This window comes from Oncorhynchus mykiss, chromosome 8, assembly GCF_013265735.2.
Source record: "Oncorhynchus mykiss isolate Arlee chromosome 8, USDA_OmykA_1.1, whole genome shotgun sequence".
NCBI lineage: Eukaryota > Metazoa > Chordata > Actinopteri > Salmoniformes > Salmonidae > Oncorhynchus > Oncorhynchus mykiss.
Window position 1 is genome coordinate 59,252,199 of NC_048572.1, and position 24,943 is coordinate 59,277,141.

Below are 24,943 nucleotides of genomic sequence, written 5' to 3' on the forward strand. Positions count from 1 at the left end.
AAATTGTTTGGTTAAAATTAATTCCAGAGCAGCACGTCTCCATTTGGACAATACGATTTTCAACATTTCAATAGGGACTTGCGAACAAAGCAGTCACCTGTCCTATAATCTAGCATGTTAATGGCACACCCAACAACATGCAGTTAAATACATGTTAAACCTTAACCCATTTAAAATAAGGCAGAGCGAATTGGATAGATGTTGGTGAGCTATAGACCACCATAGTTTTTTTTATATATCCCGTTTTATTAAGTGATTCATTTTTAGACAAATGTGTTCTTCAGGTTGCCTCAGACAGTACCAGAAACTTTAAACTCGCTACTGAAATGAGAAAACGGTTATATTACAGCTTTTGCTTTTAAGAAGTTGAATATATGTTTTTTTTTCTTAAGAATGAAAATATCAGTGAAAAAGGGTGAAGAAAATATGCAAAACTGAATCACAAAACACCACAAGGGGAAAGTAAAGTACATGCAGGAAAAGGGAAAAGAGAGATAGGCAATACAAACGTAAACTTATAGGACCACGCCTTTACGCCCATAGCTTGGATTCTGGAACTTATTTATAGGGCTCTTGTATATAGGATTCTCTTGCTATGGTCAACAATGAGACAGACAGGGGTCAGAGAAAAGAAGAACAAGAAAGAGCATGAAAAGAAAGTAAGCAGTAAAAGATGACAGGATGGAGGGAGTAATGGTTGAGGGACAAAGAAAGCAGAAAAGGTTTACCAACTAGGGGTCTATCCATCATTCAGAATACAAACATATCCAACCCCAATGGTTTAGCAATAGCCATGCTCTTTGAGAATGAGGTTGCATCCCAAATAGCACCCTATTCCATTTATAGTGCACTACCACTACTTTTGACCAGTACCACTATTTTTGACCAGGGCCCACGGGGGTTCTCGTCAAAAGGTAGTGCACTATTTAGGTAATATGGAGCCATTTGGGACTCGACCAGAGGCTATATTCTCTCTCAGCTGTGCACTTTCTCAGCACACAAGTGCTCTGTCATTCTACTATAAACATGAAATACTGTTGCTATGACTGTCAGAGCACACTGAGCAGCTGGATTGAGCTTTATTCTGTTGGTGACCAAGCACACCCTCTCCCTCAGCTTCATTGCCTATTATGGGCATGAAGTACTGATGAGTGGACAGATAGTGGCAGCACTCCTAGCCAGCAAAATGCCCATGGAGGAAAGGCCACTCCCTCAACAGCGTGACAGAGCCAGGTTTCTGTGCTGCCATTGTTGGCACAAAACAGGAGATGTAGCTAAAGAGGTAGCCAAGGCACAAATATAACGGTTGGTTTTCGCATAGATAACCAAGACAATTAAGTGCATCTCTTGAGATAGGCGTAAAAGGAATGCTTATATATATATATATATATATAGTGTGTGTGTGTGTTAATTTAGGACAGAAATTCATCTCACATTTCAAGAGTAGACCAGGGGCCGTATGCATCTAGTGTCTCTGAATAGGAGTGCTGATCTAGAGTCAGGCCCCCCTATCCATTCAATCTTATTAATTGTGATCTAAAGGCAAAACGGATCCTAGATCAGCACACCTACTCTGAGACACTTTATGAATGCAACCCCAGATATCTGAACAGTGAAAAGAAAGCAAATCACCGATAATATAAAAGTTGATATTCTTATTTGAAAGCCAGCTGTGCTGGTGTGATCCAACAGGATGCCTTACCGTGTCCCATTTGGCGTTCATCTTCTCCTTCTCGAACTTGGCGAACTCTCTGCGGTCGTGGATGATCATGAGCAGCTTCCAGATGAGCAGTAGGGCCAGGCCAATGAGCACAATGCCCGCCACCACGCCAGCCACGATGGGGATGATGTCAGGGCCCGCTGGGCACTCTGGAGCACAGCAGGGAACACACATGGCAACATTATGCATTTACAGTTAATCATATACAATGGACTATGTACTTGTGTTTTGAAAGGCGTCCGCCAAATAAAATGTATAATTATAGGCCTACACTTTGGCTCTGTCCCAAATGGCACCCTATTCCCTTCGTAATGCACCATGTCATTTTGTAGTACACTACTTTTGACCAGAGATTATAGGGATTAAAGGTGCCATTAGGGATGCGGGCTGTAAAATGCCATACAGACATGAAGTCATTAGGGCAGGCTATTCCTAAATGGATGATCAAAGATATTTGCTTCTCAATGGTGCAGCACCAGCCATCCACTCACCCAGAGTCTCGACCACGTAGACCTCCCTCATTGTGTCGTTCCTGACGGCGTAGGTGTAGTAGAACCAACAGTCGTTGGCGTCCCTCTCCTTACAGTGGGATAGGGGGTAGGATTGGTCGGCTGGCTGGGGCAGCTTGTCCCGATCCTTCACTCTGATCAGGTTGAAATAGCTGCAGTCCCTCTGACACGTGTCCTTCTTCTCTCCAGTCTCAAAGGCCCGGCACTGAACACACTCCCTTTTAGAGAGAGGACAATAACATGGTCAGGCTATAGCCATACAGATAGGTATTAAGATGAATAAAATTATTAGTATTTTTTTTACAATACAATTTTTTTCCCCTGGTTATACAGTGCCTTCGGAAAGTATTCAGACTCCTTGACTTTTTCCACATTCTGTTAGGTTACAGCCTTACTCTAAAATGTATGGCCCTCAATCCACACACACACAATGATAAAGAACATTTTTTTAAAAGAAATTTCTGCCGATTCATAAAAATAAAAAAAAGGTATCATATTACATAAGTATTCAGACCCTTTACTGAGTACTTTGCTAAATCACCTTTGGCAGCGATTATAGCTTAGTCTTCTTGGGTATGACACTACAAGCTTGGCACACCTGTATTTGAGGACTTTGTTCCATTCTGCTCTGCAGATCCTCTCAAGCTCTGTCAGGTTGGAAGGGGAGCATCGCTGCACCGGTATTGTCAGGTCTCTCTGTTCGATCGGGTTCAAATCCGGGTTCTGGCTGGGCCACTCAAGGACATTTAGAGACTTGTCCCAAAGCCACTCCTGCATTGTCTTGGCTGTGTGCTTAGGGTCGTTGACCTGTTTTGAAGGTGAACCTTCGCCCCAGTCTGAAGTCTTGAGCGCTCTGGAACAGGTTTTCATTAAGGACCTCTGTACATCTTTGCCTCCATCCTGACTGGTCTCCCAGTCCCTGCTGCTGAAAAACATCCCCACAGCATGATGCTGCCACCACCATGCTTCACCGTAGGGATGGTGCCAGGTTTCCTCCAGACGTGACGCTTGGCATTCAGGCCAAAGAGTTCAATCTTGGTTTCATTAGACCAGAGAACCTTCTTTCTCATGGTCAGTCTAGGTGCCTTTTGGCAAACTCGAAGCGGACTGTCATGTGCCTTTTACTGAGGAGTGACTTCCGTCTGGCCACTCTACCATAAAGGCCTGATTGGTGGAGTGCTGCAGAGATGGTTGTCCTTCTGGAACATTCTCCCATCTCCAGAGGAACTCGGATTCTTGGTCACCTCCCTGACCAAGGCCCTTCTCTCCCCGAGAGCCTTGGTGGTTCCAAACATCTTCCATTTAAGAATGATGGAGGCCACTGTGTTCTTGGGGACCTTCAATACTGCAGAAATGTTTTGGTACCCTTCCCCAGATCTGTGCATTGACACAATCCTGTCTCTACGGACAATTCCTTTGACTTCAAGGCTTGGTTTTTGTTCTGACATGCACTGTCAACGGTGGGACCTTATATAGACAGGTGTGTGCCTTTCCAAACCATGTCCAATCAATTTAATTTACCACAGGTAGACTCCAATGAAGTTGTAGAAACAACATTTCAAGTCTCCTAGCAAAGGGATTGAATACTTATGTAAATAAGCTAAAAAACAGTTTTTGTTTTGTCATTATGGGGTATTGTGTGTAGATTGAGGAATTATTTTTATTTAATACATTTTAGAATAAGGCTGTAATGTTACAAAATGTGGAAAAAGTCAATGGGTCTGAATCCTTCCAAAGGCACTGTACAAATCCACAACTCCCTGTCAGCATTGTGGGTGGGTAATAACAGAGATAAAGAGACGATGTTGTCTATGGTTAACACCCTGAACAGGGACTCACTTGTGCTCAGCGCAGACTCCGGGGCAGGTGGGGCAGATCTCACAGGTGGGGCCCTGGAACTTGGGGTTGGTGCATTTGCAGACGCCACACTCGCAGGTGCCCCGGCCATTACATATCTGCTTGTTGGCTGCCAGGCAGGTGGAGGTGTCCAGGGAACAGTCGCAGGCGCTGCCTGTGTAGTTGGCATCGCAGATACACACCCTGCACTCACAACGCCCATGTCCTAGTAGAGGAGAGGAGAAAATAAGAGATTGAATCTATGCTAGGCCTGCACAACACAGCTATCCATTTTGAAGAATCATCCAATCAAACATTTTCTTTCAGTAGGTTAAGCCATGGCTGAGGAAAGAGGTGGAGAAAATGGACGATTCATGATATGCTGTACATTTTAAAAACACGTTCTTTCAGTATTTTATTCTCTAGATGTATGCAGCAGTGTTGAATGAATACAATAGGTCTACGAAAACTTGCATACAGTCAAACAAAGAGGGCCAGCCACACGTCCTACCTCCACAGAGTTTGTTGTTGGAGCGGTCACAGTTGAAGTTGTCACAGTCGCAGAATTTCCCGCTGTACCGTTCCTCTGGGTTCTCCCTCTTCTTACACTCACAAGTTCCACACACACAGTCTCCGTTGTTGCTGCAGATGTCTGTACCGTTGTCCTTCCGACAGTTACCGTCCAGGTCGTCTGTCCTCACCTCGTCTGTGCTGCACTCACACAGTCTGCCGATACGTCCTTCGTTGCACCTGAACCAAAGCAAGATCGTATTCATTAGTGCACATGGAAGCAAAAAATGTCACTGTGGAAAACAAAAACAAGCATTTCTTATTGGATAAGTTCATGTAGTCCCTTTTGGTCCTTTTTCTACCGTTTGGATCCTAGTGAATATGACCCGTATAGTTTCAGAAGAACATTATGGTAATTCACACCTGAAAATCAGAACCCAAATCAGTGTTATGTTGTGCCTACCTGCAGGCTCCACACTCAAAGGTCCCGTTGCCATTGTGGCAGATCTTGCTGAGAGGTTCTCCGCCTTTGGAACATTCACATTCGCAGATGAAGTTGAGGACGATCTCCACATCCTCATTGAAACCCAGCGGCTTGATCCTAATGGTCTCTGACTTTCCTTGAGATGGACACTTCTGGGACTCGATGGTAATGTCAAAGGACACCTAGGAGATAGGATGATAGAAGGCATTAGTAAGCTCCTGGATACTGGTCTTGAGAAAGACCTCTGAGCTGAAACGTTGAGTAACGGTCAAATATATTCCCTCTTGTTTTTCCAATAGTAACCTCCTAAAAATGTCTTGGATGGTTTACACATTTTTCTAGATGTATTACATTGACAAATATAAATTCTCCATCGCTATTTCAATAGAGACCAGACCACCAAGGACAGGAAGTGCTCGCTCACTTACCTCATCTCCAATGGAGATGTTAGAGCATTTTCTTCCGTTCTCTCCCGTACCAACCACACCATTCTTGCAGATGGACTTGTATTTTATGGACACACCTTCAGGCACCTTGTTGTTCTCCAGAATGACTTCAGATGAAAGAGACTACCAAACACAAAGAATGTTAACCAAATGTGTCAATAGAAAAAACCTGGTAAAAAGTAAAACAGCCTTTCCCATTCAAAGCTGGTGTCAAAGCGAGGGGGTTAAACTCACATTGTAAGAATCGATAATGAGCTTGATGACGTTGCTGGAGTTGGAGGACAGGGTTCCTACTGCTGACTTGGGGATGAGATTCTTCAGTTCCTTGTAAACCGGCTGGAATTCCTCAGTAACTGCAAAAATTGTCTGAATGTTGTTGTCGCTCAGTTTCTGGACCAAATGGGCAATGGAGGGATAGTCCTATTAATTGAAAAGAAATGCAAGATGAAAATGTCAAAACAAACATCAACGATCTATACCACAGAGACATCAGCCAGTCAAACAGCATGTTATACCATATATGATAACCTTATTGTCCGTTCACATGGAAATCCATTTTGTGAGTTGAGCACACAAAATAAGCACACTCTAATGCAACAAATGCAATACAAAATGTCTGGAAGGTATAGAGTATATAGTATACAGAGAAACACATACGTAGTAATGGCTCATGGTGTACATGTTGTTTTCCAGATGACACTTTCCATCGTTGGGCAGAACGATGCCGCCCAGTTTGCCGTCTCCAGCAAAGTGGAACCCAGCGTCAGTGGAGAACACCAGCAGACGAGTGACGTTCCTCCAGCCAATGGCATCCTGCAGGGGGATGGACAGAAACAAATTCAACCAATTAGAGCTCTCGAAAAATTAATTCTCCAAAATATATCAAAATTCTTTGTTGCAATGCTTTGCACTAGGGCTAAACCAATTTAGTCGACTAGTCGATTGTTTGGTTGATAAGCTGTTCTTTTAGTCAGGCAGTAGCAAAATGTTTATAAACAAATCATGGTGTATAAGACACCTGTCTGATGGACTGATCCATTGGTATTTGGTATTTTATTACGATCCCCAATAGCTGTTGCAAAAGCAGCAGCTACTCTTCCTGGAGTCCACACAAAACATGAAACATAATACAGAACATCATTAGACAAGAACAGCTCAAGGACAGAACTACATACATTTTTTAAAAGGCACACATAGCCTACATATCAATGCATACACAAACTATCTAGGTCAAATAGGGGAGAGGCGTTATGCTGCGAGGTGTTGCTTTATCTGTTTTTTGAAACCAGGTTGGCTGTTTATTTGAGCAATATGAGATAGAAGTTCCATGCAATAATAATATAATATTGTACGTTTTCTTGAATTTGTTCTGGACTTGGAGACTATGAAAAGACCCCTGGTGGCTTGTCTGGTGGGATAAGTGTGTAAGTTGACTATGCAAACAATTTGGGATTTTCAACACATTGCATCACTTCTTATTTTTATTAGAAACGTTAGTCTCCTCAACTCTTAGCCAAGAGAGACTGGCATGCATAGTATTTATAAGCCCTCTGATTACAAATAAGAGCAAAACGTGCAGCTCTGTTCTGGGCCAGCTGCAGCTTAACTAGGTCTTTCCTTGCAGCACTGGACCACACGACTGGACAATAATCAAGATTAGACAAAACTAGAGACTGCAGAACTTGCTTTTTGGAGTGTGGTGGCCGTGGGGACGGCACAGTCCATCGGTGTAAGACATTTGCTACTGAAATTGTATATGGTTATATTATGTAAAAACAATGGTGCAAAAATAATATTTTATAACAAATGCGCTTTGTCCCGCATTGGCTAGTGGTTGCTGTCCGCGGTTCTGAAACACAGTGCACTGTTAAATTGACGACTTTTCCTAGACCATGTTGCAATATGCATAATAGCAAAGTTAACTAGCATATTGGTGTGGAGAACAATGCGGGGGAGACAGCAGCGAAGTTAGGAGACGAAAACAGCCCTTGCCTTAATTGTCTTAAGAAAATTGAGGAGAGGGAACCAATTAGGTCTATAAATCAATAGCCTAACTGTTTAATGTGCCTGGCTTTATAAATCATCACATCTATAGAAATAAGACTGATCCTGATGCCTGTGTGATTAATAGCCTACTGATTCTGTGCGCACCAAGCCTCAGGCAACCACAACATGTCAGATAAAGTACACAAATTCAGCTGTTTTTAATATTTGTTATGCTGTAATAAAGGCTTTACACTTGTTTTCCATTAGACCAGCCTCTCTGGTATTATTTATCAGTGTTGTTTACACTGTTTACACTGTTCTAAATGATTTGTATTTCTAATAGTGACCTTAATTTTCCTTGATCTTTGTATTATTATTATAATAATCATCATTATTACAATAATAATAAATCATGTTTTCATTGGTAGGCTTATTAGTATAGTATCCTTGTATAACCACCATTGAGCTGTAGGCCTAAGAGCACATCCTGTTTAGTCTTACTTAGGCCTATATTTCAATACTTACGTAGGCTACTGTATCAATCAATAATGTATTAGTTCATGTTATCCCAGCATAGGAGTCATTCATGATTTGAATAATTAGAGTAAACAATAAATAGGCCTAAACCGTTCCATTTCGGGAATAGCATTCACGAATGAATGCAACTTTAGTCTTTGCTGTAATAAAGGCTATAAAAAAAAAACTGACTCTCTGGTACGCGTATTTATTTAATGTTTACAGTCAGGAAATTTATATTGTAATCTAACAGCACCCGTTTGACAAACATAAAATGCACGCAGCGCTTGCACCTCACGTTTTTCTTGGTCTCCAGTATTTTCCACAACTAGTCAAATTTGTTCCACACATCTGACTTCCCCTTTACCTCCTGGGCAACCAGTAAACATTCCCCAGTTTCAAGTTTATTTGTCACGTCCTCTGCATCCATTTTGCTGTCACGGGTTACGGTGTTCAGAGTTAGTAATAACCAATTAATTGATGATATGCTATAGGTCAGGCCCTATTGGTCACATGCATGTGATGCATACATGTGTCATGTGAAGAGAGCAAGAGTTGAGGGAATAGGGAATGTTTTAACTAAACAAATTGAGGGATTTCAGTAACAACATTTAAGTCAGAAATGGCTGCAATTATGTTGCAGCTTCAGCAACACGGGCAGTGTGAACACACTGTTGGTGTTCTGTGGTGGTCGCTACAGCAGGGAGGAGAGAGAAACAACGGGTGCTAGTCACAGTCACTCGCAGTTTTGTTTTAACACAGTCTGAGCCAGGGCCAGCACAATCAAATAAATTGCGGTCGGACTCCTGTTAGTCATTTGTGTGTCTTAATTATTTAATCAAACAGTTTGCTTAAAGCATCAGACAAGCTCGGTGCCTATAGTTGATTTGATTAAAATGCATAGGATGTGTCTATATATGGAGAAATATATTTTCAACCAACCGATTGGTCGAATGAACAGAAAACTTTTTATTTTTTGGGGTACTTTCCACTGGTTGGTATTATTTCAATCATTCACCATTCTAGCCGATTTGGAACATTCCTGTACTTCTGGGCTGGTATAAAGAGTCTTATATTAGAAGTGCTGATCTAGGATCAGGTCCCCCCTGTCCATGTAATCTTATTTATCTTGATCAGTGGTACTACTGATTGATCCTAGATCAGTCGTACTACTCTGCACTTTATGAATGCAGGCCCTTAATGGAGACTAGCACACTTAGCCCAGGCCAGGTCACTCACCCCACAGACCGCCACCTGCATGATGGCATCAAAGCCTCCCTCAGGGGAGTCCAGGTTTCCAGAGATCTGCTGCTTGCTGACCAGGCTGTTGAACTGCTGCCCATTCTCGGTCAACTTGAGCACGTTCTTATAGCTGAAAGGGCTGGTGCAGTTCTCATTGCTCGTGCAGGGGTTCAACAACCTGGCTGGGGTGGTGCTGATGTAGGGCATCACAGTCTTCTCCACAAATGAGCCGAAACCTGGTTAGGAAAACAGTCAAGGTTTAGAAAGAGCTGGCAGATGAGGCAGAAATGGGTAGCATCTGGCTGTAGCTAAGGAGGAAGGACAGGAGTTGGTAAACCAAGATCTAACATCCAAAGACAGGCTAGCGGCAGGGGGAGGCAGGAGAGAAACATTGAGGAGTGGTGTCCCCCGGCTTATAACCCTGTAGCTGGTCTACAGACAGGCAGAGATGCCCAGCAACTAACTACCTATCTGTATAAAGAAGACCTTTTATAGTCGGTCGAAGAGTTGTTTTACTTTGAACGTTTTAAAGTTGAATGTGTCTTACCAATCCTGAAGTCTGACGTGATCTCCTGCATCTCACGCATCAGGTCAGTCCCCAGGTTCTTGACGTTCTCCAAATCGTCTTTCATGGAGAAAGAGAGGTCCATCAAGTAGTAGAGGTCGATGGGGTAGTCCTCTGCCCGCTTGAACTTCAGCTTAAATGTCTGGGCCTCACCTGCATGGTGGAAATAGAATGGAACAGATTCAGAGAACATGATGACTTCATCATTCCGGATGATACAAACAGCAACAGGATTCTGACTGACAATTTAGATATAGCCATCAATGACTGCATGTTAATGGAAAGTTCAAGAAATATTTAATATCCTAGCAGGAGGCAGGGCCGGTATTCACAAAACCTCTTATTAGAGTAGGATTGCTGATCTAGGATCAGTTCCTCAATGTCCATCTAATCTTATTCATTATGACCTACAAGGTAACTCCTGACCTGTGCTGATATAGGATCAGATTTAAGTCTTTACCAGATCGGAGGTTGAGACTGAGTTTCTGGGGCTGGATCTGAGTGATCTGGTCAGGCTTCAGCTTCTCGGCCACCTCCTTCTTGCGGTTGGTGACGGGCTTGTCCTTGTCAATGGAGATACTGCCCCGGGGGTTCTCGATCTTGGCCTTACTGCAGCCCTTCGTGATCAGGGACTTCAGCTCATCACAGCGAGCTGACTTAGACTCTCCCTGCTTCAGGAAGTCCTGCAGAGAAAGAAAACACGTCCTCATTAGCAATGACAAATAACCCAAACTTTATTTATCAACTTTTCACAATAGTTATCATAGATACAAAAATACACGGTATGCCTGTCAAGACTGGCCCTTGACTAGAAATGCCCTGGAGGTTTGGATTTTAATGAGTTCTGTCCTCTAGCTATTTAATGTTACCCTGCATGTGCAAGCTATCTGAACACTTTCCCTGCGTCCCTAATGGCACCCTATATAGTACACTACTTTTGACCATGGCCCGTAGGACTCTGGACTAAAGTAGTGCCCTATGTAGGGAATAGGGTGCCATTTGGGACACAGAAATAGGCCATTCTCCATCGGGAACAGGCAAAGTTTAGATTGGATGCACATAATTTCACACAAGGTACTGCAGTGGTTTGCCAAAGACAATGTGCCAAGTCTGAATGAAAATAGTACTATGTCTGGCGTCATTCTTAAAAAGGGGATTTTTCTGAATCAAACCATCACACATAATTTTATAATGGGTATTATTGCTGAAGATGTCAGTTTTTGCTTCTGTTTCATCAGTGTTGAACGAGGTACCTGACATTTGGTGTTGCTCATTGAGATTGGTAAACAGGTCGACTGCACTAAGTTCTTCAGCAGCCTGCATTGTTGACCTTTGATAAAGAACAGGTATGCATCCCACATGGCACCCTATTCCCTATATAGTGCACTACACTTGACATGGCCCCATAAGGCTCAGGTCAAAAGTAGTGCACTATGTAGGGAATAGGGTGCCATTTGGGACACAGGCCCAGGCAGGCTATGACAGGAAGCGTCAGGGTGAGTTATGTTCTGCAACGTGACTCACGACGGCTCTGCATTACAATACTCTGAGTTGCCTGCACCCCCACCCTACCATTTCACAGCAAGCTCTCTAACTGGTATTGGAATGATATCCCTGCCATTGTTAACCTCTAAATACAAACACTGTTGAGGTAACTGCTTCTCGTTCGATAAGTCGAAACATTCTGCCCCTGTGAGCGTGTGCACTCAAACAACTATCAAAAGACACACTTACAGCGTCTGTACACCATCCACATTTCTCTGCCACCTGGATGCATTCCCCACATGATTGTGCATTTGCCTTGATGCAATCACTGCCCTCTGAAAGGAAGAAGCAATACTTTGTAAGAAACAGCCACAACTATTTGGCAGCATTCAGAAAGTTTGCGTCATAAACGGCACCCGATTCCCCGTCTAGTGCACTACGGTGGTCTACTATGGTCAAAAAGTAGTGCACTACATTGTATATAGGGTTCATTTGGGATGCAGAAATTTAAAGCTGCCCCTCTAGCTGGCTCAACATGCTATTTCACTTCTTCCAATATATTCCATTGAAAGCCAGGCAGCTGTAGACAATTTTTTGAATACACAACATCCTCCCATTAGGATAACTGGTCTCGTAAAACCATAATGCAATCCTAAAATTAACTGCCACACTATCATGATCTGAAGAATATGCATCAAAGAGAAACAAAGTCAATAGAGCAGACAAAACAGCAAGATGTAGAACATTGTGTGTCTTGTGTGTGTCTCAAATGACCTTACCTTGCTGTGCACTGCAGAAACATAGGATTCCTAATAATGTTGCTATAGAAAGTAGCTTCACATCCATCTGAAAGGAGACAAAAACAGACAGTGGATTAATTCAATCTACTGGACATGGATTGAATGAAGCACATATCATATTTTAAAAGCAAGAAGCCACAAAGAGCTGTAACGGAAAAGATATCGCGATATAGGTATAAAAATACTCCCTGGTCTTAATACCTGCTGTATGTAAAACATTGTGTGCTACAGCTTGGAAAATAAATATATGAGTCTCTGGATGACAACATAATGTTTGTTTTCCTAAAGAAGTTAAATATGCTTCGTGTTTTGTTTCCTTGCCAAGATACTAAACAAGAATCGCGATACTGGCATCTTCCAAGCCGTACAAAAGGACCTCTTTATAAGTCGCAGTGTAGAATATGCATGTCAGTGGTTATGAAGCTGTGGTAAAGCATTTGGTGGAGGGTTTTAAGTGTGAGAACATCTAGATACGTTTCCTGTATGTGACCAAATCTAACTTTTTGTTAGGCCTCTATCATGAGGGTGTTTTGAGAAGTGTGCAAAACATTTAGCACAACACGAACAAAGCAAGTTAATTTCATGTAGGGATAGACGGCTGCTGTTTAAGCACGCCGAAGGTAATCAGGGATGGGAATATCTAGTCCGGTCATCTTCAGATAAGGACCTACACACCCCCAGAGATACACAGAGGACAGGAGTCAAAGTCCTTGCTTTAAATGTGTTCGTCAGCACTTGAAGGAAGACATTGTTCGAGCTGCTGCAGCTTAATCATTTTTAACATAAATAGGAAACTAATGCAGCACTCAGAACACTACCACCATTGTCACTGAACAGAAAACCCATCAAAAAACTAGTTAGGAGAAGAAGAAAAAGTAAATCAGCTGAATTCTGATGTCATTTTCGTGTCAAGACCTTGGAAACATGGTGGCCAACATTCATATTGGGCTAACCCCGATACAGAGAAGATCTGTAAGCATTGCACTGCCTACATTTCACAGTAAATATCTGCGTGCACCATTCCTGAAAAGACTGCACACAAACAAAGAGATTTCTAAAATTGGTGCACGCCATACATACACGTTTCCCGTTGTAAATCAGACCCGTCCTGAAACTGTGCGAGTGTCAACGAGCATTAAAAAACTATTTTAATGATGACAGCAACGCCCTTATTTGCTGTATAATTTGGAAGTATTCGAATTAGGAAATAGCAATAACGAACTTGATCAAATGTCTTTGGAGGTGATGGCAGAAAGTTAAACATTTGCTATAAGCCTAGACAAAAAGTTTATGAAAGAACAACAATTGCAAATAGCTGTGGACCTGTAAACAGACCATTAATAGGGCCTAATGTTTAGCATTTACTTTTTCTCCAACCTATGCTCGCGCTGCCTGCGAATTCTGAAACAATGTCTACTCACAGTGGTAGCCATGCACACTTCAATACTAAATATCAACTGTCTGTTCACCTGTATGCTATATTAACCACACTTCTTTTCTGATGCATAGAGGTAAATACTTAAAATAGTGTATCTAATAGGGCCAAATAAATGAGAGATGTGCATGGTGATTTGTTGTAGACTATGACTACTTTGGGAATATGAACCCATCGTGGTTAGAAAAGGCGAAGAAGTTATTCTGCAATGGTTATGAAAATATTATGTGTAAAAATGCAATAGTCTACTCGATAAATTTGGAATGACAATATTCAGACTTAAGCTACAGAAGTAACCTACAACGGTCTGTTCCACGTCAATAAACTGCGCCCCGGATCGGATGGCATATGGCAAAATACATGAACTGGCTTATCTATTTAGTACTGTAAAGCGGATCCAATTATACAAGCGATGGGAAGAACGGTATCCTTGTAGGCATATGCTACCTCGGGACTATGAAACCATCACAGAAAAAAGTGAGGAATTGATTACGCATGGATCATGGAAATTAAATAAATAGCCTAGGAAATAGAGGCCTATTCCTAATTATTTTAAAATGCAATTAAATACATTCTCTACTCTCACTAATGGCAAATGATTGCATCTTATTATGAACCTGTTCATAGTTATGAATAAGCATGTCCATCTTATCTACTTGCAATGCAATTAGAAATGCACCAATATGGCAAGTTGGCCGATACCCAATATTTTCCTTGCCAAAAAACCCGATACCGATATGTAAAAATCTTGCGGCCTCTTAACTATTTAACTGTACTAGAATGCTTAACACACATAGCGGTCTAAGGCGCTGCATCTCCGTGCAAGAGGCGTCCCTACAGTCCCAGGTTCGAATCCAGGCTGTATCACATCCGGCCGTGATTGGGAGTCCAATTGGGCGGCGCACAATTTGCCCAGCGTCGTCCAGGCCGTCATTGTAAATAAGAATTTGTTCTTAACAGACTTGCCTAGTTAAAAAGTTCACACACAACAAAGTTATGTCCCCATTACCAGTAAAACATAATCAAAACCTATTTCTTTCACTTACTTGCTGTGCTGTTTCATTGTTGAGTCATTTCATTCTCAACAAGGATTTCTATGGAACGCCCTTTGGGTCGTTGCGTGTCAAATAACACAACATCTGTTTCAGTAGCTATAGTTAGCTAGCTAACTATATAGCTAGGTGTCATCTAAAAGGACCCTAATTTATAAGACAGTTCTTATTTGATTAATGGTGGTCAGACCCATCTATGTGAAGCTAGCCACAATAAGGATTAGCCACAGTGGACTTTGCGGGTTAGCCTTCAAAATAAAAGTATTGCATAATTCTACTATTTGTATTCATTTGCATCACTGTCAATTACATACTTTTACTTAGAAGGCAAACCGCAAATTCCACTATTGTGCCTTATCTTTATTGTGGCTAGCTTTGCAACACATAACTCGGTCCGGTCGGGCCTCACTAGCCAGATTAAGCTATTTTATTATGTTAGCTTTGGGCAACATGGTTAAGTAGCTGGCTAGCTATTTATTTTCATGAACTGAAGTTCAATTTCAATAGGCAAACAACTAGCTACTACTTACTCACAAGGATTCCTAAATCATTGCTAAGAATCATGAAAATGACTGCAGTTTCTACTGGCCATTTTTGTTTCAATCTGGTTGTATTGGTGCTAGCTAGGTACCAAGCTAAAGCTAGCTACCCCAGAAGTTTCAGCCGAACAAATTATGCTTTATTACCAACGCGGTATTGTAAACACATCGTTCGTGGCCGGTATTTGCTTGTTTGCAGACTCTTTGTACAGCTTTGACAGTGCTACTGTATATTTTTTGACACGCAAAGACCCAAACGGCGTTCAATAGTATGTATGTTGTGAAGCTAATAGCAGTGACGCTATTACTGTGTTACTTCGGTAGGGCAACATCTGAAAAATAGCGCACTTGGTAGTGTGTACCGGTGCCCGACCAGTCAGCAAAAGTCAAGATCACCCACGACAGAGAACGGTTGATTGTTAAGGGCAATGAATTCCATCATCTTGCCTTTAATGGATTTCGCCTTTGAGTTGTCTCGCTGAAATTGTCTTACTCTTTCAAATGACTGCTCGACTTCTTGACTGCTCGATCCACACAGCAGACATTGTGTGGGCTAGGTTAGGAATGCTGTGTTGCACATCTAGAGAAACATTGTACGTGGCGTTATTACATAATGTACCTACGTTATATAGGAATGCACGGTAGCTTTGACATCAGTTTTTAATGTCTGCGTTAAACTAGACATCGGCTGATACCGATGTTGGCATCTTTAGCTAATATCGTCCGATTCCGATATATCGTGCATCCCTAAATGCAATACTTCAACCACTAGAAACTGTGCGTACGCATGGTCTCAAGTTTGTAGAAAGGTGAGCACATTTTCACGTCAAGTTCAGTTTTTATAAATGCCAACTTTGCATGAAAAACATGCGTGTTCACACGGTTTATAAACGAGACCCCAGGATCCCAAATGGCACCCTTTTCCCTATATAGTGCCCTACTTTTGACCAGGCCCCATAGGACTATAGTCAAAAGTATTGCACTATATAGCGAATAGGGTGGCATTTGGAACACATTGCTTGACAAGACCACTGCTTCCTAACACAGAGCAGAGAGGTGTGAGTCCTCTACTCCCATATATGGTCCGGCAGCTACATGCCTCCCCAAAGTCCTCCTCCTTCTCGCTCTCTCTCCCAGTGACACATTTCCTCTGACGGCCTGGAATCTGCCCAGTTCTTCTCACTTATGAAGTCAGCACCTCTCAAGTTCTCTCCCTCTCTCAGCCCGGTAAAAGACACAAAGAATGACGGAGAGAGTCCGCCTTGCCAACAATACTTGGTTCAAGAGAGTCAGAGAGCAGAAATAGCCTTATTGGGTATCTTATACTGTAGCATTACCCACTTCACAAATATCACTGAAATATCTCAAAAGTACACCCAGTACTGTATTTATTTTCTTGACAAAATGATCAGCTTGGGCAGGATTTGAGGAAGTTGTGTCTCTGGAACAGACTCCACATGTAGTTGTACACAAGCATGCACAAACTACCTCAGGCATTTGCGTACGTGAACACAGCCTAGCCTACAGTGCCTTCAGAAAATATTCAGACCACTCAACTTTTTCCACATGATTAAATTACAACCTTATTCTAAAATTGATTAAATCGTTTTCCCCCCTCAAATCTACACAAAATACCCCATAATGACAAAGCAAAAACTATTTTTAGAAAATGTTGCTAATTTAAATGTAAAAATATATATAAAAAAACGGAACTATCATATTTACATACACTACTGTTCAAAAGTTTGGGGTCACTTAGAAATGTCCTCGTTTTGAAAGAAAGGCTATTTTATTGTCCATTAAAATAACATCAAATTGATCAGAAATAGAGTGTAGACATTGTTAATGATGTAAATTACTATTGTAGCTGGAAAAGGCCCCTCTCCTCAGATTGCTCAGTTTGGCCTGGAGGCCAGCTCTAAAAAGAGTCTTGGTGGTTCCAAACGTATTCCATTTAAGAATGATGGAGACCGTTGTTCTTGGGAACCTTCAATGCTGCAGACATTTTTTCGTACCCTTCCCCAGATCTGTGCCTCGACACAATCCTGTCTCTGAGGTCTACGGACAATTCTTTCGACCTTATATAGACAGGTGTGCCTTTCCAAATCATATCCAATCAATTGTATTTACCATGGGTGGACTCCAATCAAGTTGTAGAAACATCAAGGATGATCAATGGAAACAGGGTGCCTCTGAGCTCAACTTCGAGTCTCATAGCAAAGGGACTGAATATTTATGTAAATAAGGTACGTTATTTATTTTTAATCAATTTAAAAAAATGTCTAACAACCTGCTTTTGCTTTGTCATTATGGGGTATTGTGTGTAAATTGATGAGGATTTGTATTTATTTAATATATTTTAGAGGAAGGATACAATGTAAGAGGGGGGGGGGGGGGGGGGGGGTCAAGGTATATAAAAGTAACACGTCCTGTGGGGGTACTGGCCAGGCCATCTCCACCAAAGAGCTTCAGTGATAACCATATTTGTGAGTGAGAGGGTAAGAGAGAGAAAGTCTTTGTTTCCAGCTCAGGGTATCATCCTCTACAAAGCACCAAATTGCAGGGGGTTGACTGATCTAGGAGACATCCCAAATGGCACCACTACTTTTGGCCAGGGCCAATGTTTCAAAACTATTACTTTTTCTCTCAGCTCCTTGGAGAAATTTGTAGAATTGCAGGAAATTGGCTTAAAAAAAATGTAAAAAATAATCTACCTACACCACCAAGATGGGGCCACTAAAATCCAGCCGTGCACATGGGCTGACCGCACCCTTCACAATGCCCCCTGCCACACTGAGCACCTAAGCCCCCTTTTTATCCAGAAAGAACACTGGTAGCCTAGGCTAAAGGCATCAGCATTCGTCAGTTTGGCCGGCACATAGCCAAACTCTGCTAGGGTGAACCGAACGAGCGTGCTTGCATACTCCCTTAAAAAGATCTTCACTTGAAAAAACAAGAAGCGGCAATAGTACTGTTTTTCCCATTGTGAGACGCCGTAGCCACTATAAACTTCCTCAAATTAGTCAGAATTAATACAAGAAATCTGTCATTAATTTTGACGTTTTTGCAGAAGAGATCTTAGTCATGCAATTTTACATCTAACTAAGATGTTTGGTGAAGTATTTTTCAATTAAAAAATGTGCTTGAAAATGAGTCATCTCTGGTTGAATGACAAAGATTGTTGAAGAATCCCTACTGTTGACCAATTACAGACAAAGGAGCGTAGACTTCGACTACCGACTTCAGCTTGCCTCCATGTGTGCCCGGACAGCCAGGATAAAAAAAAAACAATGTGCAAAAAGAACACAAGTCACAAAATGTCATAATATATGCACAAACTCTTCTGAACTCGTTCGGCTTGGAAGCATGTGGACGCTATATGGAAGAACTGGTACTGTGAAATCTGACAAACACAGCTAAGAGAGACAATGCTGCCAATTGAGCAACATTTTCCGGCATTTTGTGTGTGTCTAAACTAGAGGTCGACCGATTAATCGGAATGGCCGATTAATTAGGGCCAATTTCAAGTTTTCATAAAAATCGGAAATCGGTATTTTTGGGCGCCGATTTGTTTTATTTTTAATACCGTTATTTAACTAGGCAAGTAAGTTAAGAACACATTCTTATTTTCAATGACGGCCTAGGAACGGTGGGTTAACTGCCTTGTTCAGGGGCAGAATGACAGATTTTCACCTTGTCAGCTCGGGGGATCCAATCTTGCAATCTTACAGTTAACTAGTCCAACGCAATAACGACCTGCCATTATTGCACGGTCGTTGCACTCCACAAGGAGACTGCCTGTTACGCGAATCCAGTAAGCCAAGGTAAGTTGCTAGCTAGCATTAAACTTATCTTATAAAAAACAATCAATCATAATCACTAGTTAACTACACATGGTTGATGATATTACTAGATATTATCTAGCGTTGCATATAATCTGATTGAGCATACAAGTATCTGACTGAGCGGTGGTAGGCAGAAGCAGGTGCGTGAACATTCATTCAAACAGCACATTTGTGCGTTTTGACAGCAGCTCTTCGTTGTGCATCAAGCATTGCGCTGTTTATGACTTCAAGCTTATCAACTCCCGAGATGAGGCTCGTGTAACCGAAGTGAAGTGGCTAGTTAGCGCGAGCTAATTGTCGTTGTGTTGCTGGTTCGAGCGAGGAGAGGGACGGAAGCTATACTGTTACACTGGCAATACTAAAGTGCCTATAAGAACATTCAATAGTCAAAGATGAATGAAATACAAATGGTATAGATGGAAATAGTCCTATAATTCCTACAACCTAAAACTTCTTACCTGGGAATATTGAAGATTCATGTTGAAAGGAACCACCAGCTTTCATATGTTCTCATGTTCTGAGCAAGGAACTGAAACGTTAGCTTTCTTAAATAGCACATATTGCACTTTTACTTTCTTCTCCAACACTTTGTTTTTGCATTATTTACTTGAAGCTAAATTGATTTTAATGATGTATTAAATTAAAAATAAGTGTTCATTCAGTATTGTTGTAGTTGTCATTATATATATATATATAAATAATTAATCGGCATCAGCTTTTTTGGTCCCCCAATAATCGGTATCGGCGTTGAAAAATCATAATCGTCATCCTCTAGTCTAAACCACCTGGATGTCAGTTAAATTTGAGAGGGAATTTAATCTAGGCCCAAGAGTCACCAGATGTCTTTGGCTACATCAAAATACGCACAGTCGAACAGTATCCAATCTGATTTGTAAAACTGCATCCAGAGGTAACTTTCTAAGGGTTTACAGCTGGTCTGCTGTGGTGGTAAGCCTTTCCCAGGGCGCATCCCAAATGTCACCATCCCAAATGTCACCCTATTCCATATATAGTGCACAACTTTTGAACAGGGCCTATAGGGCTCCGGTTCAAAAGTAGTGCACGCAGCCCCAGTCACCGGTCGGGAAAATCCATTCTCTTAGCATGGGAAACCATGACTCATCTTGGCTGAGGACTAGATCATGGGAAAGGGAATATCCATTTTCTAAAAGCAGTATATCAGTCATGGGATACAATCAGTGATTTGTGTAGGGATGAAATAACCCATGTCTACTTTGAGAGATGACAACAGCAGGAAATGTGATGAGAAGCGTCAATTTCATGCCCTTTGCAGCTACAATTTGCTAGAATCTTTGCTCAAACTACTACTATAATGAAAAACCCTGTACAAACATCAAGGAATTTCAGGGATTTTAAAGTGACGTTTCTGAATCTGTTGTGTTGCAACTGTGAACAGACGCTGTCTGTCATGGCATATTTAAGAGCATAATATTTATATTGGTGTGAATAAACTCTGGCGAATCATGGCTTTGTATGGTCAGGATCAACAGAGAGAGAGAGAGCAGTCTAACTGTTGCAGTCGGCAGACCTATCCTTCAGCCCCCACCCCACACACATTTCGTTTTTTTTGTCCTGGTATTACACAACTGATTCAAATAACCAACTATTCAAGCTTTGATTATTTGAATCAGCTGTGTAGTACTAGGGCAAATACCAAAACGTGCACACAGGGGGGGCCCAGGACTTAGTTTGGTAAACTCTGCTTTAGGCTACAGACTGTCAGTGAAATATATAAGGTCTACTGAAGACCTAAGGTCATTTAGCAGACACTTATCCAGAGCGACTTAGACTCAACTGAGGTAGGGAAGCCAACCACATCTCAGTCACTGCAATGCAAACCGAACTCAAGAAATAACTACATTATATTACCACAGTCTACCACTGACCAAACAAATTGTTTTCTATAGGTCTTAAAAGGGTACCTAGGGAGAACACTAGAGGTAACCCAATTCCCTAAACCAATCCCCTGCCGGTCATTGGATGCAGACAGGTCATATTGAAGACAGGGTGGTTTAATCTACAGACTGGCTGAAAGAAGCATGCCTCAGGGGCAGAAATATTATCTCGCTCTGTGATGTAAATTCATCAAACACTCCATTGCAGACACATCTAGTTGCCCTGTCCCTTATGCATGTAACCCTAAGGCTCGACCCACTCACCAGCCTTGGGAGTGACATTCTTGACATTCCTATGCAAAACAGACAGTAGAAAATGAGTGAGAATATCTCCGTAAAACTCTTTCCTACTGCTTCTGTGTGTAAGAATGGCCTGGTTTTGAATCTAAAAACAGTCTGTAGGTTTCCAGCATAATGGACGCATCATGGAAGCTTCAGGCACACACACAGGTCGCCACGTGTGTACTTGACACAATGCAGAATGTGTCAACAGCTCTGCTAGTCTGCTGTACAAAAGTCGACAAACTGCCTGCACTCCAAAATTGTATAGTGATATATAATTGTTTAGAAAAAGTTACTTGCATTATGGATGCTAAAATAGAGAAAATGCATAGGTTAAGATGTCAATACCTCACCAATGCAAGATTTTGAGCAAACATCAAACCTAGGCCTAATGTTTGCTCAAGGGGCAGCTAAAAAAGGGAGCATATTGCAGTCATTCGTAATGATTAACACAATCCTGTTTAGAGAGGGGGAGACAGTACAAGACCTAACACCTATCCACTGAGTCAGTTGGTTGTGTTTATGGAAGGTTTCATCTTGTTGCTAAGTGGTCGCTAAACTAGCTATGAACTGTTTGAGCTGCATCCGGTGATATAGAAAGAGACAAGACCACACCAGTATGTATGGTGCACGCATCTCACGGCCTCACTCACCTCGCTGGTTAACCACATGAAACCACGATTGTCGGCAGACCACTTTTGGCTGCACACAAATAGGGATGTGTACAAAATAAGCACATTTCTATGGTACTCCTTATGTCAATTAACGTGTAAAATACATTTGCGTGTGCATTTGAATCAAAATATTATCAACACATTCAATGAGTGAATGGTGGGGTATCAATGATAACCCCACAAAATATGTTTGCATTGTTTGTTCTAGGTTAGCGGTCTGGTTGTCCCTCAATAAGGTTAACGGACACTCAACCCCCACTCTCCTTGTCAACTCCCACCTGCTCGCGTAAGTCACAGTGCACTCTCACCCCTTCTCTCTTTCTCTCCCTCTGTGTATTAGCTCTCATAGCAGAAAATTAATACATTTCTTTGAAGCTGCAGTATGTAACTTTTTGGGTGACCTGACCAAATGCACATAGAAATCTGAGTTATAGATCTGTCAATGTCATCAAAAGCAAGTATAAGAAGCGGCAGATGTGTTCTATGTGCGCTATTTCTATGCGTTCCATTCTTCAGTTCCGATTTTAATACACCAGCTTCAAACAGCTGAAAATACAACATTTTTTGGTCATTGAAAATATATTTCACAGCTGTTTAGATGGTATAATGATTCTCTACACTTTGCATTGCTTGTTTTGTCACAAACTGAATTTAAGCAAACTATTAGAATTTTAGCAACCAGGAAAAGGCTGAGTTATTTCTGCATATTGCACCTTTAATTCAACTGCTGTGTATGCTGCTCTCCCTTAACAGCACTGTGTGGATGGATCAGCAAGAACATTGGGTCGTACAAGGGAATACTGAGGAAACAACCTAAACTGAGGAATTCCTGCAATGAATCCAATTAATTTTTTGATGTGTTTTCACGGGGGGTGTCTACAAGCCAGTAGGCTACTCAATGGTGTGAACAAGAGCTGCCTTCTTGACATGATCTTAGCCATAATGTATCTAGCGTCTCAGAGTAGAAGTGCTGACCAGGGACCAGCCCCCCATCCATGAAAGCTATTATTTGTGATCTAAAAGACTAAACTGATCCTAGATCATCACTCTTACTCTGAGACACTTGATAGTGTACATACAGCCCTTAACAATTATAATATTTTTTATTTTATTTAACCTTTGTTTAACTAGGCAAGTCAGTTAAGAACAAATTCTTATTTACAATGACAGCCTAGGGACAGTGGGTTACTGCCTTGTTCAGGGGCAGAACGACAGATTTATACCTTGTCCCCACGGGGATTCGATTTAGCAATCTTTCGGTTAGTGGCCCAACGCTCTAACCGCTAGGCTACCTGCCGCCTAAATATATTACCTACAGCAAACATGTGTAACTCCTCCCAGAAAAGGAGGTGGGGGTAGGTCTTGATCTCAGATCGTACCCAGAGAACACATTCCAACTTAGTCATGTTCCAGATCCAGAACACATAAGAGTTAAAACACATAAAATGACTAATGCAAACTTCCACAATGAGGGGTCTAGGGCTATTCATTTTAGTCGACACTGCCAGGCCTGAGGGGTCTACTCATTTGAGCCTGCAATGTGACTCATATCTGACTAGCAAGCCTGAACAGCATGCCGTTGAATCAGTACTGGCCAGTCATCTGTTGAATCAGTCGGACAACTCAGGGGGTCGTATGTATCAAGCATCTCACAATAGGTGTGCTGACTTAGGATCAGTCTAGAATTTTTAAATCACAATGAATAACAATGGACAGGGGGAGCTGATCCTAGCACTCCTACTCTAAGACGTTTGACCCCATGACAGATCAGTCATATAGCCTACAGCATACAGTATGATATTATTCGGACACTCCTAGTCTAGCGTCCCAAATGGTACCCTACACCCTTATAGTGCGCTACTTTTGACCAGAGACCATTTTGCACTACTTTTTAAGTAGTGTACTATTGAGGGAATAGGGTGCCAGTTGGGACACAAACCTAGGCTAGCCCGGTGCTATTGTTGCTGTTGAAGGGATTGTTTGGGAAATCCTTTCCCAGAATCATATTAACACTTGGATACCATTTTTATGACTGAGTTCAGTTTGAATTAAGTTGCCAACTAGCATTAGCACAATGACTGGAAGTCTATGGGAACAGCTAGAATGCCAGCTGTTCCTGTAGACTTCCAGTCAATGCGCTAATGCTAGTTAGCATTGGTTTACAAAACTACGTCCAGTATGAACAAAGTTAGTCATAAAAATGGTAGCGTAGCACCCCGTATTATGGGTATACTCAACAGCGTTTAAGAAATATATTACCTTCAACAGTGTTATCTTGTGATCAAGTCATCAATGTTTTGTGATTGGTATCGTAAAAAAGTTAGCTAAACGAGTTAGCAAATAGCATGTTTGACATTTCAGTGTAAATACTATCACTGTTACCTCTTTGATTAGCAGTTTAGCAAAAAAAAATATGTCCCGTATTATCGGCATACGGTCCCTTACTATTTTGTTAAATTACAAGATTATGCGTTTTTTTTTTTTTTATTTAAAAAAGAGACCAACCTCATCTCCAAAGTGTTTACTAGATAGTTGACTAGCCTTCCGGTAAAAAAAATTGCTTGCTTGTCAACTTTTCATTGCGTAGCCCGGTGCGCCCTCCTGTAGCCCCTTAAAAATGGTTCTTCGCCAACATCTTATTCAGTGTTGTAACCAAATAAAATGTACAGATTAATCTTATGTTTTGAATAAGTAGATAACAGTTTAATACTAACATATGAATAATTTAGGTAAAAAGTTGGATATTAAATTATGTGTGGACTGTCGCACAGCTTAATTTTACAATATACAGCATATATATATATATATGACTTTTTTTTTTACTCTCAAAACCTAACTTACATAAACTGTGATCAGCTAGCTTGAAGGGTGGCTTTAGTCGCAAAAAGTACCATTACTTCCCAGGCCATTTGTATGTTGAGCTCGAGGTGATTTAATCCTCTAGAGTGTCCGATGTTGGGGGGGAAATTAGCTAACCATGAGTTCATCTGATTTAAGCAGATAAAGGGCGTTAAAGGGATAGTTCAGGATTTTTGCATTAAGTCCTAACAACGTAACTAACAGAAGGCAATGTATGAACATATGACTAAGTCACTTTGGAT

The 24,943-nt window shown here is 41.5% G+C and overlaps 1 protein-coding gene across 2 annotated transcripts in view; it reads right to left on the reverse strand.

Annotated features, from left to right (window-relative positions):
* The window catches only part of LOC110530238 (integrin beta-1), a 29,836-nt gene that overhangs the window by 2,497 nt on the left and 2,396 nt on the right, over window positions 1-24,943 (reverse strand). Inside the window, exons 2-15 of one of the 2 annotated variants that reach the window (XM_021613135.2) lie at window positions 12,079-12,145; window positions 11,549-11,634; window positions 10,275-10,497; window positions 9,797-9,967; window positions 9,247-9,485; window positions 6,163-6,318; window positions 5,740-5,925; window positions 5,488-5,628; window positions 5,039-5,241; window positions 4,577-4,815; window positions 4,069-4,291; window positions 2,212-2,447; window positions 1,703-1,869; window positions 510-593 (exon numbers count right to left, since the gene is read on the reverse strand). In XM_021613135.2, the coding sequence (XP_021468810.1) occupies window positions 516-593; window positions 1,703-1,869; window positions 2,212-2,447; window positions 4,069-4,291; window positions 4,577-4,815; window positions 5,039-5,241; window positions 5,488-5,628; window positions 5,740-5,925; window positions 6,163-6,318; window positions 9,247-9,485; window positions 9,797-9,967; window positions 10,275-10,497; window positions 11,549-11,634; window positions 12,079-12,145 (2,415 nt within the window). In that variant the 3' untranslated portion in view covers window positions 510-515. The remainder of the gene's footprint in view (window positions 1-509; window positions 594-1,702; window positions 1,870-2,211; window positions 2,448-4,068; window positions 4,292-4,576; window positions 4,816-5,038; window positions 5,242-5,487; window positions 5,629-5,739; window positions 5,926-6,162; window positions 6,319-9,246; window positions 9,486-9,796; window positions 9,968-10,274; window positions 10,498-11,548; window positions 11,635-12,078; window positions 12,146-24,943) is intronic. The other variant, XM_021613136.2, reaches the window with a different exon arrangement.